The following is a 19,109-nucleotide window of genomic DNA, read 5'->3' as shown; positions in this document are numbered from 1 at the left end:
TTAAAATTAAGTTTTCGAATGACATCACCAAGAGATAAAATATATAGTGAAAACAATAGTGGTCCTAATATGGAACCTTGAGGAACACTGAAATGTACAGTTGATTTGTCAGAGGACAAACCATCCACAGAGACAAACTGATATCTTTCCGATAGATAAGATCGAAACCAGGCCAGAACTTGTCCTTGTAGACCAATTTGGGTTTCCAATCTCTCCAAAAGAATGTGGTGATCGATGGTATCAAAAGCAGCACTAAGGTCTAGCAGCACGAGGACAGATGCAGAGCCTCGGTCTGACGCCATTAAAAGGTAATTTACCACCTTCACAAGTGCAGTCTCAGTGCTATGATAGGGTCTAAAACCAGACTGAAGCATTTCATATACATTGTTTGTCTTCAGGAAGGCAGTGAGTTGCTGCGCAATAGCTTTTTCAATTTTTTTTGAGAGGAATGGGAGATTTGATTTAGGCAGATCATTTTTTATATTTTCTGGGTCAAGGTTTGGCTTTTTCAAGAGAGGCTTTATTACTGCCACTTTTAGTGAGTTTGGTTAACATCCAGTAGATAGGGAGCCGTTTATTATGTTTAACATAGGAGGGCCAAGCACAGCTCTTTCAGTATAGTTGGAATAGGGTCCAGTATGCAGCTTGAAGGTTTAGAGGCCATGACTATTTCATCAATGTGTAAGGAGATATAATATTAAAAAACGTGAGTGTCTCCATTGATCCTAGGTCCTGGCAGTGTTGTGCAGACTCAGGACAACTGAGCTTTGGAGAAATACGCAGATTTAAAGAGGAATCCGTATTTTGCTTTGTAATGATCATGATCTTTTTGTCAAAGTAGTTCATGAATTTATCACTGCTGATTCAATTTATCTCTTGGAGAATGCTGATTTTTAGTTAGCTTTGCGAAAGTATCAAAAATACATTTAGGATTGTTCTTATTCTCCTCAATTAAGTTGGAAAAATAGGATGATCGAGCAGCAGTGAAGGCTCTTCGATACTGCATGGTACTGTCTTTCCAACCTAATCGGAAGACTTCCAGTTTGGTGTAGCATCTTTCCGTTCCAATTTTCTGCGAGCTTGCTTCATGGCTCGGGTATTTTCTGTATACCAGGGATCTAGTTTCTTATGACAAATGTTTTTTGTTTGTTGCGAATTGAAACATAATAACATGGTGGTCCGATAGTCCAGGATTATGAGGAAAAATATTAAGATCCACAATATTTATTCCACGGGACAAAACTAGGTCCAGAGAATGACTGTGGCAGTGAGTAGGTTCGGAGACATGTTGGACAAAACCCATTGAGCCGATGATGGCTCCGAAAGCCTTTTGGAGTGGGTTTGTGGACTTTTCCTTTTTAATATTTAAGTCACCAAAAATGTGAATATTATTTGCCATGACTACAAGGTCCAATAGGAATTCAGGGAACTCAGTGAGGAACGCTGTATACGGTCCAGGAGGCCTGTAAACAGCACCTATAAAAGTGATTGAGTAGGCTGCATAGATTTCATGACTGGAAGCTCAAAAGACGTAAATTCAGTCACTTTTGTTTTTGTAAATTTAAATTTGGTATCGTAAATGTTAGCAACGCATACACCTTTGCGGGATGCTTGGGGGATATGGTCACTAGTGTAACCAGGAGGAGAGGCCTCATTTAACACAGCTTAAGCCATGTTTCAGTCAGGCCAGTCACATTAAGATTATGATCAGTGATTAGTTCATTGACTATAACTGCCTTGGAAGTGAGGGATCTAACATTAAGTAGCCCTATTTTGAGATGTGCGATATCACAATCTCTTTCAATAATGACAGGAATGGAGGAGGTCTTTTTTCCAGTGAGATTGCTAAGGCGACCACCGTCATGTTCAGTTTTGCCCAACCTAGATCGAGGCACAAACACGGTCTCAATGGGGAAAGCTGAGCTGACTTACACTGACTGTGCTAGTAGCAGACTCCTCTAAGCTGGCAGGCTGGCTAACAGCCTGCTGCCTGGCCTGCACCCTATCTCATTGTGGAGCTAGAGGAGTTAGAGCTCTGTCTATGTTCATAGATGAGAGCCCCCCTCCAGCTAGGATGGAGTACGTCACTCCTCAGCAGGCCAGGCTTGGTCCTGTTTGTGGGTGAGTCCCAGAAAGAGGGCCAATTCTATCTCCCCCGAGGGGCAGAAATCAGTTTTCAACCAGCGATTCAGTTGTGAGACTCTGCTGTAGAGCTCATCACCCCCCCTAACTGGGAGTGGGCCAGAGACAATTACTCGATGCACACATCTTTCTAGCTGATTTACAAGCTATGTTGTGCTTGGTGACCTCTGACTGGTTCATCCTAACATCGTTGGTGCCGACGTGGATAACAACATCTCTATACACTCTACACTCGCCAGTTTTAGACTTAGCCAGCACCATCTTCAGATTAGCCTTAACGTCGGTAGCCCTGCCCCCTGGTAAACAGTGTATGTGTCACGCCCTGGCCTTAGTATTCTTTGTTTCCTTTATTATTTTAGTTAGGTCAGGGTGTGACATGGGGAAGGTATGTGTTTTTGTATTGTCTAGGGTGGTTGTATGGTTTAGGGGGTTAAGTAGAGTAGATGGGTTTGTGTTTAGTGTAGGTGTCTAGCTGTGTCTATGGTTGCCTGAATGGTTCTCAATCAGAGACAGATGTCATTAATTGTCTCTGATTGGGAGCCATATTTAAGACAGCCATAGGCACTAGGTTTATGTGGGTAATTGTCTATGTTGTACGTTTGTAGCTTGTGTGTGCACTTACGTCTATAGCTTCACGATCGTTTGTTGTTTTGTTTCAGTTTGTTAAAGTGTTCGTTGCGTGTTTTTTCCTTTCTCTAAAATAAAAGAGAATGTATTTTGCACACGCTGCGCCTTGGTCCACTCTCTCTCAGCAAGACGATCGTGACAGAATTACCCACCAGAATCGGACCAAGCGGCGTGTAAAGCAGCAACAGGAGCAATACACAAAGGATTCATGGACATGGGAGGAGATACTGGATGGAAAGGGTCCTTGGGCACAACCGGGAGAATATCGCCTCCCTCGTGAAGAGCTGGAGGCAGCTAAAGCCGAGAGGAGGCGATATGAGGAGGCAGCACGGAAGCAAGGCTGGAAGCCCGCGAGTACAACCCAAAAATTTCTTGGGGGGGGGCTAAAAGGGAGTGTGGCGAAGTCAGGTAGGAGACCTGCGCATACTCCCTGTACTTACCGTGGAGAGCGAGAGTACGGGCAGACACCGTGTTACGCAGTAGAGCGCATGGTGTCTCCTGTACGTGTTCATAGCCCGGTGCGGGTTATTCCACCTCCCCGCACTGGCAGGGCTAGATTGAGGATTGAGCCGGATGTCATGAAGCCGGCCCAACGCATCTGGCCACCAGTGCGTCTCCTCGGGCCGGCTTACATGGCACCAGCCTTACGCATGGTGTCCCCGGTTCGCCTACATAGCCCGGTGCGGGTTATTCCACCTCCCCGCACTGGTCGGGCGACGGGGAGCATACAACCAGGTAAGGTTGGGCAGGCTCAGTGCTCAAGGGAGCCAGTACGCCTGCATGGTCCGGTATTTCCGGCGCCACCTCCCCGCCCCAGCCTAGTACCACCAGTGCCTACACCACGCACCAGGCTTCCAGTGTGTCTCCAGAGCCCTGTTCCTCCTCCACGCACTCGCCCTATGGTGCGTGTCTCCAGCCCGGTACCACCAGTTCCGGCACCACGCACCAAGCCTCCTGCGCGTCTCCAGAGTCCTGTGCGTCCTGTTGCTGCTCCCCGCACTAGCCCTGAGATGCGTGTCCCCAGCCCGGTACCACCAGTTCCGGCACCACGCACTAGGCCTAATGTGCGTCTCCAGGGTCCAGTATGCCCTGTTCCTTCTCCCCGCACTAGCCTTCAGGTGCGTGTCCCCAGCCCGGTACCACCAGTTCCGGCACCACGCACCAGGCCTACAGTGCGCCTCAGCTGGCCAGAGTCTGCCGTCTGCCCAGCGGCGCCTGAACTGCCCGTCTGCCAAGCACCGTCTGAGCTGCCCGTCTGCCAAGCACCGTCTGAGCTGCCCGTCTGCCAAGCACCGTCTGAGCTGCCCGTCTGCCAAGCACCGTCTGAGCTGCCCGTCTACCAAGCACCGTCTGAGCTGCTCGTCTGCCAAGCACCGTCTGAGCTGCCCGTCTGCCAAGCACCGTCAGAGCTGCCCGTCTGCCAAGCACCGTCAGAGCTGCCCGTCTGTCCCGAGCCGTCAGAGCTGCCCGTCTGTCCCGAGCCGCTAGAGCCGTCCGCCAGACAGGATCAGCCAGAGCCGTCCGCCAGACAGGATCAGCCCGAGCCGTCCGCCAGACAGGATCAGCCCGAGCCGTCCGCCAGACAGGATCAGCCCGAGCCGTCCGCCAGACAGGATCAGCCCGAGCCGTCCGCCAGACAGGATCAGCCCGAGCCGTCCGCCAGACAGGATCAGCCCGAGCCGTCCGCCAGACAGGATCAGCCCGAGCCGTCAGCCAGCCATGAGCAGCCAGATCCGTCAGCCAGCCATGAGCAGCCAGATCCGTCAGCCAGCCATGAGCAGCCAGATCCGTCAGCCAGCCATGAGCAGCCAGATCCGTCAGCCAGCCATGAGCAGCCAGATCCGTCAGTCCGGAGCTGCAGTCCCTCAGTCCGGAGCTGCCGTCCCTCAGTCCGGAGCTGCAGTCCCTCAGTCCGGAGCTGCAGTCCCTCAGTCCGGAGCTGCAGTCCCTCAGTCCGGAGCTGCAGTCCCTCAGTCCGGAGCTGCCGTCCCTCAGTCCGGAGCTGCCGTCCCTCAGTCCGGAGCTGCCGTCCCTCAGTCAGGAGCTGCCGTCCCTCAGTCAGGAGCTGCCGTCCCTCAGTCATGAGCTGCCCTCCAGTCAGGAGCTGCCCTCCAGTCAGGAGCTGCCCTCCAGTCAGGAGCTGCCCTCCAGGCAGGAGCTGCCCCCCAGTCCGGAGCTACCCCTCAGTCCGGAGCTACCCCTCAGTCCGGAGCTACCCCTCAGTCCGGAGCTACCCCTCAGTCCGGAGCTACCCCTCAGTCCGGAGCTACCCATCCGTCCGGTGGCGCCCTCTGGGATGGTCTTCAGTCCGGGACTTGCTACAAGGGTCGCCGCTCCAGAGGCGCCACCAAAGCGGGTATTGACAATGGTGGAGTGGGGGTCTCGTCCCGCGCCCGAGCCGCCGCCATGATGGGGGCCACCCCGGACCCTTCCCTTCTGTTTCAGGTTCTGCGGCCGGAGTCCGCACCTTTGGGGGGGGGTACTGTCACGCCCTGGCCTTAGTATTCTTTGTTTCCTTTATTATTTTAGTTAGGTCAGGGTGTGACATGGGGAAGGTATGTGTTTTTGTATTGTCTAGGGTGGTTGTATGGTTTAGGGGGTTAAGTAGAGTAGATGGGTTTGTGTTTAGTGTAGGTGTCTAGCTGTGTCTATGGTTGCCTGAATGGTTCTCAATCAGAGACAGATGTCATTAATTGTCTCTGATTGGGAGCCATATTTAAGACAGCCATAGGCACTAGGTTTATGTGGGTAATTGTCTATGTTGTACGTTTGTAGCTTGTGTGTGCACTTACGTCTATAGCTTCACGATCGTTTGTTGTTTTGTTTCAGTTTGTTAAAGTGTTCGTTGCGTGTTTTTTCCTTTCTCTAAAATAAAAGAGAATGTATTTTGCACACGCTGCGCCTTGGTCCACTCTCTCTCAGCAAGACGATCGTGACAGTATGATCGCTGGATGATTTTTTAAAGTCTAATGCTGCGGGTAATGGAGTCTCCAATGACTAGGGTTTTCAATTTATCAGAGCTAATGGTGGGAGGCTTCGGTGTCTCAGACCCCGTAACAGGTGGAGGAGAAACCAGGGAAGGCTCGGCATCTGACTCCGACTCATTGCTTCATGGGGAGAACCGGTTGAAAGTTTATGGCGACTGTATGAACGACACCGGTTGAGCATTCCTACAGCATTTCCTTCCAGAAGCCATGAGAAAATTGTCCGGCTGCGGGGACTGTGCAAGGGGATTTATACTACTATCTGTACTTATTGGTGGCACAGATGCTGTTTAATCCTTTGCTACACTTCAAGGAATAATGTTAATGTTACTACTTTGCTTCGGTTGGTGGAGGTTGTGTAGAACCCGTGTAGAACCATGTCCAGATAAAGCGTCAGGGGTGAAAAAGTTTAATGAAAAAAGTAGAGCGAGGGAATAAAAAAAAATATACAACCGTAAAGTTGGCAAGTAACATTAGCAACAAACCGCACAGCAGCACCTAAACAATCCACAAATTGTGATCGGAGACTCGAAATTAAGCTCAGGTGCATCCTTTTTCATTTGTTATTGTTTCAACTGCCGATTGGCCCTTAAAGTGTGTGTACTTTAATGTGTGGCTTTGGAAAGTATTCCGACAACTTGACTTTTTCCACATTTTCCCACTCCACCAGCCTTACTCTAAAATTGATTAAATAAATACAAATCCTAAGCAACCTACACACAATACCCCATATTGACAAAGCGAAAACAGGTTTTTAGAAATGTTTATACATTTATTACAAATAAAAAACAGAAATACCTCAAATGTCTGTAGAAACAAACCTTCTCCAACAGTCTTCACTCAACATTTTAATTCTCGCTCTGTAAAAAAAAAGAGCTAGTTTCTAAAAAAAGTATTACAATTTTTGTTTAAAAAAGCAAACGACAATTCTGTACCTCATTTACAGAAGTATTCTGAGACTCGAAGTTAAGCTCAGATGCATCCTGTTTCCATTGATCATCCTTGAGATGTTTCTACAACTTGATTGGAGTCCACCTGTGGTAAATTCAATTGATTGGAGTCCACCTGTGTTAAATTCAATTGATTGGACATGATTTGGAAAGGCACACACCTGTCTATATAAGGTCCCACAGTTGACAGTGCATGTCAGAGCAAAAACCAAGCCATGAGGTCAAAGGAAGTGTCCGTAGAGCTCAGAGACAGGATTGTGTCAAGGCACAGATCTGGGGAACGGTACCAAAACATTTCTGCAGAATTGAAGGTCCCCAAGAACACAGTGATCTGGGGCGAAGGGCCTTGGTCAGGGAGGTGACCAAGAACCTGATGGTCACTCTGAAAGAGCCCTAAAGTTCCTCTGTAGAGATGGGAGAACTTCCCAGAAGGACAACCATCTTTGCAGCACTCCACCAATGAGGCCTTTTAATGGTAGAGTGGCCAGACGGAAGCCACTCATCAGTAAAAGGCATACTTCAAATCAAATCAACGTTTATTTGTCACGTGCGCCGAATACAACAGGTGCAGACCTTACAGTGAAATGCTTACATACAGACTCTTGGAGTTTGCCAAAAGCTTGGAGTTGGAGTTTGCCAAAAGCCATCTAAAGACTCTCAGACCATGAGAAACAAGATTCTCTGGTCTGATGAAACCAAGATTGAACTCTTTGGCCTGAATGCCAAGCGTCACGTCGGGAGGAAACCTGGCACCATCCCTACGGTGAAGCATGGTGGTGGCAGCATGCTGTGGGGGTGTTTTTCAGAGGCAGGGACTGGGAGACTAGTCAGGATCAAGGCAAAGATGAATAGAGCAAGGTAAAGAGAGATCCTTGATGAAAGCTTGCTCAAGAGTGCTCAGGACCTCAGACTTGGGTGAAAGTTCACCTTCCAACAGGACAACTACCCTAAGCACACAGCCAAGACAATGCAGGAGTGGCTTCGGGAGAAGTCGATGAATGTCCTTCAGTGGCCCAGCCAGAGTCCGGAATTGAACCCAATCAAACATCTCTGGAGAGACCTGAAAATAGCTTTGCAGCAATGCTCCACATCCAACCTGACAGAGTTTGAGAGGATCTGCAGAGAAGAATGGAAGAAACTCCCCAAATACACGTATTAAACAGCATTATTATCACACAGGTGCACCTTGTGATGGGGATAATAAAAGGCCACCCTAAAATGTGCAGTTTTGTCACACCACACAATGCCACAGATGTCTACATTTTTTAGGGAGAGTGCAATTGGCATGCTGACTGCAGGAATGTCCACCAGAGCTGTTGCCAGAAAGTTGAATGTTAATTTCTCTACAATCAGCGTCCTCCAACGTTGTTTTAGAGAATTTGGCAGTATTCCCAGGACCTCCACATCCAGGTTCTTCATCTGCGGGATCGTCTGAGACCAGCCACCCGGCCAGCTGAAGAAACTGATTAGTATTTCTGGGTGTAATAAAGCCCTTTTGTGGAGAAAAAAATCATTTTGACTGGCTGACTGGCTCCCCAGTATGTGGGCCTATGCCCTCCCAGACCCCCCCCCATGGCTGTGCACCGGCCCATTCATGTGAAATCCATAGATTAGGGTCTAATACATTCATTTCAATTGACTGATTACCTTATATGAGCTGTAACTCAGTAAAATCTTTGACATTTTTGCATGTTGCGTTCATATTTTTGTTCAATATATTTCTATATAGAATCTTTTTTTATTGTACTGGATTTCAAGTGTATTGGCCAATCAATCAACCAATCACTCTAATCTTAATTCCAACCAGTTGCTCTTTGTCAATCAATTAGCCTACAAACAGAGCCTGCTGCTGTTAATTGGCATCCAATCACATTTCCGTGCGCACAATTCCTGTCTAACTAATAGGCAATCTGCTGATAGGCAGACCCTGACGCTGCTTTAATCTTTATTAGACCAGTGCAGGACAAAGTAATATGAACAATAGGGTCTCAATGGTTTTGAGCTGGGCGCACTCCCAGGAGAGCAAGGTTTTCAGCAGCCAAGAAATATGAAGCTGTCAAATATAAAGAAAAGCAATGAAATCAAAACAAAAGGCAATGAAATTAAAATAAATGTATATCTGTCTGCACCTCGACCAGTATGAAAACTTAATCAGGATATTAAGCTTTAATTTGATGTATTGCACTTGTGAATGTATGAAAGTTAAATATTTCAAAAAAATATTTTTGAATTTCGCGCTCTGCCTTTTCAGCGGATGTTGTCTAGCCATAAGAAGCTATCCATATCTACCAATTATATGCATATCCTAGCTTCTGGGCCTGATTAACAGGCAGTTTACTTTGGGCACACTTTTCATCCGGACGTCAAAATACTGCCCCCTAGCCCAAAAAGGTTTTATGGTATGTTAAAAAAAAGACAGTGAGAGAGATCTCAGGAGATGTATGTCATTGTGTTCTCTATGAGTAGGCTTACACAACAACACTCCACATTTTACATGGTATGTAGGTCTACCTGGTTAAATAAAGGTGAAAAAAATAAAATAAAAAATACATAGGTTATAGGTAGCTTGCTCTAAACTGGAACATAGTGCTAATTCCAAGGGGCTATTAATGAACCATAATAATCAACAATGCAAATGGGTATGTCATGGCCAAGTAATTGTGCACAGAGGTCATGTGTGTCTTTTGGAATGCAAAGGGAACGACCACCTGGAAGAGCAGGGGAGAATTCAGTGCACAGGTATTTAAACCTCTACAGGATCGGTGTCCCTACCTCGGGACGGTTGAGATAACGTAGGCTAATGCGATTAGCATGAGGTTGTAAGTAACAAGAACATTTCCCAGGACATAGACATATCTGATATAACCTTAAATTCTGGTTAATCTATAACTGCACTGTCCAATTTACAGTAGTTATTACAGTGAAAGAATACCATGCTATTGTTTGAGGAGAGTGCACAGTTATGAACTTGAAAATGTATTAATAAACCAATTAGGCACATCTTGCTACATTTTTTTTTACATAAATACAATGTTTCATTGGATCAGTCTAATTCTTTGCACATACACTGCTGCCATCTAGTGGCCAAAATCTAAATTGCGCCTGGGCTGGAATAATACATTATGGCATTTCTCTTGCATTTCAAAGATGATGGTACAAAAAAAATACAAAAAACCACATGGTTTTTCTTTGTATTATCTTTTACCAGATCTAATGTGTTAACCTCTACTTCCTCACAAACCCGGATCCGGGAGCACCCCCATCAGTAAAAAAGCTGACTAGCATAGCCTAGCATAGCGTCACAAGTAAATACTAGCATCTAAATATCATTAAATCACAAGTCCAAGACACCAGATGAAAGATACACATCTTGTGAATCCAGCCATCATTTCTGATTTTTAAAATGTTTTACAGGGAAGACACAATATGTAAATCTATTAGCTAACCACGATAGCAAAAGACACAACTTTTTTTTCTCCACCATTTTTTTCCTGCATAGGTAGCTATCACAATTTCGACCAAATAAAGATATAAATAGCCACTAACCAAGAAACAACTTCATCAGATGACAGTCTGATAACATATTTATTGTATAGCATATGTTTTGTTAGAAAAATGTGCATATTTCAGGTATAAATCATAGTTTACCATTGCAGCCACCATCACAACTCTCACCAAAGCAACTAGAATAACTACAGAGACCATCGTGTATTACCTAAATACTCATCATAAAACATTTCTGAAAAACACACAGCGTACAGCAAATGAAAGACAAAGATCTTGTGAATCCAGCCAATATTTCAGATTTTTTAAGTGTTTTACAGCGAAAACACAATATAGCATTATATTAGCTTACTACAATAGCCAACCACACAGCAGCATTGATTCATGCACGTTAGCGATAGCGAATAAACCAGCAAAAGATATTACATTTTTGACTAACCTTCTCAAAACTTCATCAGATGACAGTCCTATAACATCATATTACACAATACATATAGAGTTTGTTCGAAAATGTGCATATTTAGCGGCACAAATCGTGGTTATACAATGAGAAAAGTAGCCAGGCTGCCAACAATATGTCGGGAGAAATCTTGGGAGAGGCACCTAGTCTAATCAGTAACTAATCATAAACTTGACTAAAAAATACAGGTTGGACAGCAAATGAAAGATACATTAGTTCTTAATGCAATCGCTGTGTTAGATTTTTAAAATTAACGTTACTACAACATACAGCGTGCGTTAAAGCGAGACCGCACCTAGATTAATGGCAGAATATGAGTTCTACATTTTCAACAGAACAACGAATTAACATCATATATAGTTCTTACTTTTTGATGAACTCCCATCAGAATCTTGGGCAAGGTGTCCTTAGTCCAAAAGAATCGTTGCTCGGTTGTAGATTGTCGCCTTCAACGTTGGAATTAGCAGTAAACATTAGCCATGTGGCAAAGACGTGCCCAACTCCATAAAACGCAGCATAAATAAATATCCGAAAATCGCAATATAATGATATATACTGATATAACTCGGTTTAATATAACAACATTATGATGTCTTTAACACCTATATCGAATAAAAACAGAGCCGGATATATCTAAGGGCTATAACGGGAGCATTCTAGAACGACAGCCAGAGATCCTTTCTGCGTCAGAGCGAAGAGGACAAAGGACGGACCCCAGCCCATTTATAAGCTCTCAGATCTGCCTAGAAACACCATTTCAATTCTCACTATTCGCTGACATCCAGGGGAAGGCGTATGCAGTGCATCTCAACCAATAGAAGACAGGCAGATTTATAAACGGATCTCAGAACAGCCAGCAGAATTCAGCATTCTCACATCCTCATAGGAAAATTGCTCTAGCTCCAGTTCTGTTTTACTCACAGATATAATTCAAACGGTTTTAGAAACTAGAGAGTGTTTTCTATCCAATAGTAATAATAATATGCATATTGTACGAGCAAGAATTGAGTACGAGGCAGTTTAATTTGGGAACGAATTTTTACAAAGTGAAAACAGCGCCCCCATATTGACAAGAAGTTTTAAAGCTCTAGGTGTCTTGTTATCAGATGCAAAACAAACGTAGCATGATCAGTTACGTTTGTCAATGCAATTTTTATCCAAATGGTATGGTATCCAGTTTCAACAGCACCTGCTCTCAACATCTGTAGAGCATGCAGTGTAGCCTGTGCATTACCCATTTCAGCATTCGGGAAAACAGACAGATCATGGATTGTGTCGTAATTTTATCAATGAAACTAGGCCTGTAGGATATCTGCGTTCGCCGGGTTAAAGATTTTACGTTTTTACGCAGCGCTTATTCCTGGAGCTCATGCCGCGTCTCGTTGAGTGCTGCGGCAAACACGCACGTTCCTCTCATTGGCTCGCGTTGAACTCCGCATATGATGCAGGTGCACGTGGAAGAATGAATGGGATTGCTTAATATAACGTAGCCTTTTCAAAATACAATTCTAAACACGATATGATGGGCTTCTCGGTTCGTTTTCTTTTAATAGTAGCCCAGAATAATCTACCGGGCATCACTTTGACACCTCAGTGCCGGCACCTTTGGCATATTGATTTGCTGACAGGCAGAGACTCTCACTTTATGTCCTCGAACTCACTGTGCTTTCCTCGTCAGGGGGAATGAGAGCCTGCCAGCAATGCCGTGACGCTCGTGAGAAATGCGTGGGAAATCTCTTATCGACAAGGCAGTTAGTTATTGGAGAGAATTTAATGCGCGCGTTTGGGGTGATGACAGTGCGGTGCGTGGAATATGAGCATGTCTTTGATGTTCAAAGCTAGTAGTGGTCATAGGGTACGCTAGTAGCCTACATATAGACTACAAACTTATTTTTTATTTATATTAAATTAGCCAGCGAAGTGTTATCAATTTCATAAATGCTCAAATAGGACACCGGATGATATCTGAAAGGCCGCTCGTGGATCATTGACTTATCATTTTTTAAATGCCAAAACAGGACCTTCCCAAATGAAAGGCCATTTTTGAAGAGTCTATAACAAAAATATAACAGCTAAAACTGACTTCAACCAATTGCTTGTACTGTTTTATTTGTCGACTTGTACAGCTTTTGATATATCATAGGAAATAAGAAGTAGTTGCCGTTTAATTAAACGAATCTAAACCCTCAATACAACATCAACAATGTAAATGCAAATGTAAATGTACAACAATGTAAATGTACAACAATGTAAATGCTTTCAGAGGGTAACAATGAGCAGGTGGATCATGCATAAACTTTATCGGCTAGAATGACCAAAGGATGTAAAGTGATCCCCTCACCAAGTTGATGTTATCTGTAATATGCTAGTTTCAACTCAGTGGTAGGAAATGAGAACATTGTCGCATGTTTACTTCGGGGTATTTGATCAATTTAAACTGCAAATAAACATTCTTTTTTTTTTACATTTGTTTTGAATTTACAATGAGCTCATTTTACTTATCAAGCTTTTTTCGTTTCTCCCAAATGTATTAAACACCTACATCTTTGTGTCAGTTGACAATTGAAAAATATGCACGAATCTGATTTATTTAATATATAGCCTATACAGAGATTATACCTTTCCTTCTAAATTCCGAACACAATTAATTGAAATCGACTCACCTGCCCCGGTGCAGATCTTCAAAAAGGATGGCAAAAAAATCTGTACGATTAGATGCCGCTGCATTTTGGAGCGCGTCTCTGTCAGGCTCGAGCGGCGCAGGGGAACACAATGAGTTCGTTATTAAATGTGGTCCATTCTTCTTCTAAGGGGGTCTTATACTTTATTAACAGCCCTGGCCCCTCCCCCTCGGGCATTACTTCTAATAAACATCCCAACCGATAACATTTCCTCTAATAGCCTATCAATTGCTTACATATTTACAGAGGTCTTCATTATGAGATTATTTTCAATAATGAATATGCTGGCATTTATTGACAGTTCAACTGTCAGGGGGTATGAGAAGACTGACACTAAACTAACACCATGCAGGTAGAGATATCTCATTATACAAAGTGACAACTGACCACCTCTGATTACTTAAACATATATCTGTGTGTGTGTGTGTGTGTGTGTGTGTGTGTGTGTGTGTGTGTGTGTGTGTGTGTGTGTGTGTGTGTGTGTGTGTGTGTGTGTGTGTGTGTGTGTGTGTGTGTGTGTGTGTGTGTGTGTCCATTGTTCAGAATCTGAGCTATTCCCCCTCTGGAATGATGAGGGTGTGGGTAATATGTTTCCCCATGACCCCTTTATTTAACTGACCTGGATCTTGGTGATAAAACGTAATCTCAGCCATGCAGCATCAACTTGTTTTATGTTAAAGTCCAATTATAAATTCCTCCATCTATATAGAGGATAAAGAGGTTGTCACCTCATCTGATAGTTAATAACTAACTCACACGCACACACACACAGATACAATTATACTGTAAAAGCCTGATTGTCCAGTCTCTGAGACTTGGAAACAAATGAACAGGCTGTTTCACTGCTACAGTACTTGTAAAGAAGACACACATAAAGAAGACACACATAAACAGACACACATGCCTGATTCACAATATAGGGCCAACCCGAACTGTACTGTGCCGACTGATGTTTTCTTTTTACATTGTCCTTTTCAATATGGTAGCAACTATGGTGAATGTGAAACCAAGCCAGCGCAGTACAGCTCGGCTAGGTTCGGCTTAGTAGTGTGACATTATTGTAACATTTGAACCACTTACTCCTCAGCCAGGTTATTAGCCTATTGTTTATGTTTTCCATGTTTAACCCTCTTGAAATAACCTAAAATATGTTACTGCTTGCCATTCCTATTAGTGTGAGTATTTTGAATAGTAGTGGAAGGCTTATAAGTGGACATGGGATTTTAGAGATGAGAGAAGTCATATTAGAGTTGTGAGTTGAATGCCATGTATGAATGTAAACATCCCCTACCTCCGACACACTGTCAGAAAATGACATTAAGTAATTTCTTACAAAGCATTCTGTGACGAAACACAGCCTGTGTGGGGGCCTTATTACTGTACTGTGTCAATGCCATACTGTAGTAGACATACAGAAGGAAAGGTATTAACTTCAGCCCACCACCATCTTGTGGTCAATTTGGAAAATACAGGAAATTCTTTCTCACTAGGATATGCCATGGCCGGTGGGAACTCTGTCAGTAGCACAGTATCCATGTGAAATTTTAAAAAACAGGGTCCAAGGGACATTTATAATCAACTGCAGACTGCCAATATCTCTCAACTGATATCAACCGAAAATGACATATCCCATCCAATTCATTCTCAGGCCATCTTGCCTGCTCAGTCAGACTACTGGCATTTCAGCACCTTATCCAGTGTCTGAGGCTACAACAAGTACAAGACCTCGCCAACTAGAATGTGCAATATGAAGTTAACTAATTAACTATCCTTAAACCAATATAAATGTCATTTGAATGATGATGTCCATGTCCTTGATATAGTTACCTTTTGAGGGATGGCAAGAGATCTCCACTCCACATGCCAGCCTCCTGTCTGGGACCTGGATGGGTAGAGAGGGTCAGGTGGTGGTAGTCTGAACTCAAATCCTGTTTCGCAGCCTGCCCAAAGGTGGCTGCTTGCCCAAAGGTGAACTATTTACAATGCTCAATCATACTTCTGAAGCAGGTGGGCACCGAAAAGCTTTGTCTGAAGATAATATTACGCCATAAAAACATCAAACAGAGAATGGAGATGGGAAGCACATCCATGAAATAGATAATCTTTTTTATTTTAACCCTTGACCTTTTACAGTGCATTTAATTTGTTTACACAATTATTTGCTAAGTGACAGGTTTTAGCCACTTGTACAGAATCAGATAACTATGCATATCTGGGTTCCACAACCTCCTCGTTAAGGTTTTGCCTTAATCAACATCGTGTGAAAAGACCCCAAAAGTTATTATGCAATGGATAACCATGACAACCATACAAACTCAATATTTAATTTAAATCTTTAAATCTTCAGTTCATTCTTTTACAAACAAACAAATCAATCTCATTATCTAATGGACATGTCCCTGTTCTGATATTTAAATAATTTCCATGTTGTTAAAGCAGCTATCTGTACCATTAAAACAAACCAAGCAGTGGCCAGTTAGTTAACCTGCTGTCGTTTCCATGAGAAATGCTTTCAAAAATAAAAATACCAAAATAAAGAAAATATGGCACTATTGTGTCAAGGAACGCTCATTAGACGAAACAAACACAGAGCTTTTTGCAATCGAACAATTTGTTGGAACCACAGCCAAACTCCGGCACGGCATCCAAACTTATTTAGCTACGTTCCACAACAGTGTCAGTTCATTTTGGAAACATGACAAACTCAGTTTAGATACAAGGCTAGCCAAACTCGCCTACTGTAAGTACAGGAAATAAAGAAATAGACTTTAGTACTTTCTCTGGAGTCTTTTTAATGCCGGGTACTAATTTCTGAGACAGGAACCTGACAAGGAGGATGATCGAACGATTGATCGAACAATCAATCAAAAGACGAGGGTTGAGCAGTCAATCAAAACAGGACAATGTTACTGTACATCAACATCAAGCCCTTCTCAAACATCACTGTAGAAATACAGTACCAGTCAAACGTTTGGACACACCTACTCATTCCAGGGTTTTTCTTTATTTTTACTATTTTCTATATTGCAGAATAATAGTGAAGATCAAAACTATGAAAAAACATATGGAATCATGTAGTCACCCAAAAAGTGTTAAACAAATCATAATATATTTTATATTTGAGATTATTCAAAGTAGCCACCTTTTGCCTTGATGACAGCTTTGCACACTCTTGGCATTCTCTCAACCAGCTTCATGAGGTAGTCTGGAATGCATTTCAATTAACAGGTGTGCCTTGTTAAAAGTTAATTTGTGTAATTTGTGTAATTTCTTTCCTTCTTAATGCGTTTGAGCCAATCAGTTGTGTTGTGACAAGGTAGGGGTGGTACACAGAAGATAGCCCTATGTGGTAAAAGACCATGTCCATATTATGGCAAGAACAGCTCAAATAAGCAAAGAGATATGACAGTCCATCATTACGTTAAGACATGAAGGTCAGTCAATGCGGAAAATTTCTTCAAGTGCAGTTGCAAAAACCATTAAGCGCTATGATGAAACTGGCTCTCATGAGGACCACCACAGGAAAGGAACACACAGAGTTACTTCTGCTGCAGAGGAGAAGTTCATTAGAGTTACCAGCCTCAGAAATTGCAGCCCAAATAAATAGTTCAAGTAACATAGTTCAAGTAACAAACACATCTCAACATCAACTGTTGAATCAGGCCTTCATGGTCGAATTGCTGCAAAGAAACCACTACTAAATGACACCAATAATAAGAAGAGACTTGCTTGGGCCTAGAATCATGAGCAATGGACATTAGACCAGTGGAAATCTGTCCTTTGGTCTGATGAGTCCAAATTTGAGATTTTTGGTTCCAACCGCCGTGTCTTTGTGAGATGCAGAGAAGGTGAACGGATGATCTCCGCATTTACATTTACATTTTAGTCATTTAGCAGACGCTCTTATCCAGAGCGACTTACAGTAGAGTGCATACATTTTATTACATTTTTACATACTGAGACAAGGATATCCCTACCGGCCAAACCCTCCCTAACCCGGACGACGCTATGCCAATTGTGCGTCGCCCCACGGACCTCCCGGTTGCGGCCGGCTGCGACAGAGCCTGGGCGCGAACCCAGCCCAGCCTGGGCGCGAACCCAGAGACTCTGGTGGCGCAGCTAGCACTGCGATGCAGTGCCCTAGACCACTGCGCCACCCGGGAGATATGTGTGGTTCCCACCATGAAGCATGGAGGAGAAGGTGTGATGGTGTCGGGGTGCTTTGTTGGTGACACTGTCTGTGATTTATTTAGAATTCAAGGCACACTTAACCAGCATGGCTACCACAGCATTCTGCAGCGATACGCCATCCCATCTGGTTTGCGCTTAGTGGGACTATCATTTGTTTTTCAACAGGACAATGACCCAACACACCTCCAGGCTGTGTAATGGCTATTTGACCAAGAAGGAGAGTGATGGAGTGCTGCGTCAGATGACCTGGCCTCCACAATCACCCAACCTCAACCCAATTGAGATGGTTTTACTATGAGCTGGACCGCAGAGTGAAGGAAAAGCAGCCAACAAGTGCTCAGCATATGTGGGTACTCCTTCAAGTTTGTTGGAAAAGCATTACAGGTGAAGCTGGTTAAGAGAATGCCAAGAGTGTGCAAAGCTGTCAAGGCAAAAGGTGGCTACTTTGAAGAATCAAATATAAATATATTTGGATTTGTTTAACACTTTTTTGGATACAACATGATTCCATATGTGTTATTTCATAGTTTTGATGTCTTTACTATTATTCTACAATATAGAAAATAGTAAAAATAAAGAAAAACCATTGAATGAGTAGGTGTGTCCAAACTTTTGACTGGTACTGTGTACTCCATTATTCAAAACCCCTCCATCCACCCCTCCCTCTCCCATCAGCTAACAGCCATCAAGTGCTTTCTAGTGATCTTTCAAGTCATACTCTATGACAACATTGCAGAAAACCCTCTATTTGGAAACGCGGAAACAACTTTCCTTGTCTGGATGGTTAGCCATTCTATTATAATTTTTTAAGACTCCTCTGATCAGGTGCATATATATCCGAATGACAATTATTTATCTGTGATAAACCTTTCTCGATACAAATAGTGGGGTACCTCTAATGTTAAAACCGTTGCGACAGGAATTGAGAATAGCATTGATAAAGGCAGAACCACATTAACTGTGCATATTACATATATTTTTAAATAACACATTGCAGGAATGAAAAAGTACACAACCCACCTAATGTGCATTAACATAAACAGTAACACTTGTCATAACATGGTCATAACAGTCATGACCCATATATTTACACCTGTTGTGACATCTATTTCGTTATTTTATGACTGGTTATGACACCTACAAGTGTCACAACTAAAAAAAAAATGTAATACTTTTTTCCCTGACAAGATGTTTCCTTTCGTTTTAATGTTTGTTTCTTGAAACCTTTGTTGTTGTAATGAATTCTTTACAGTCATGTTATTTTTCATCATATTTTAAATAACTGGTAAAAAAAAAAAACTTTGACACTGTCATGAAGCATTATGACCACTCTGTGTCACTTTACTTGGACTGAGAAAATACACTTTATGACACTGTCAAGAAGCATTATGACCATCATAATCATATAAGCCAGATATGCTCATTTACATCCCCTTTATATCAGTCAAAAAGAATGTGTCTTGTCCTGCTCCTGAAATCTTCTCCTGCATTCATCCAGTCATCAGCATTGGCCAACTTAAAAAAATATACATAACATCACAACCAGCCATAAAATAACTACTGTGGTAGG

The 19,109-nt window shown here is 43.2% G+C and overlaps 1 protein-coding gene across 1 annotated transcript in view; it reads right to left on the bottom strand.

The window, feature by feature from the left end:
* Window positions 1-13,442, bottom strand: part of ca4a (carbonic anhydrase IV a) — a 36,669-nt gene extending 23,227 nt beyond the window's left edge. The window contains exon 1 of the mRNA XM_038978899.1: window positions 13,331-13,442. Within this exon, the coding sequence (XP_038834827.1) occupies window positions 13,331-13,394 (64 nt within the window). The 5' untranslated portion in view covers window positions 13,395-13,442. The remainder of the gene's footprint in view (window positions 1-13,330) is intronic.
* Window positions 13,443-19,109: the final 5,667 nt, after the last annotated feature.

Source organism: Salvelinus namaycush, chromosome 3 (genome assembly GCF_016432855.1).
Source record: "Salvelinus namaycush isolate Seneca chromosome 3, SaNama_1.0, whole genome shotgun sequence".
Classification (NCBI taxonomy): domain Eukaryota; kingdom Metazoa; phylum Chordata; class Actinopteri; order Salmoniformes; family Salmonidae; genus Salvelinus; species Salvelinus namaycush.
This window is presented reverse-complemented; position numbering and strand designations above follow the sequence as displayed.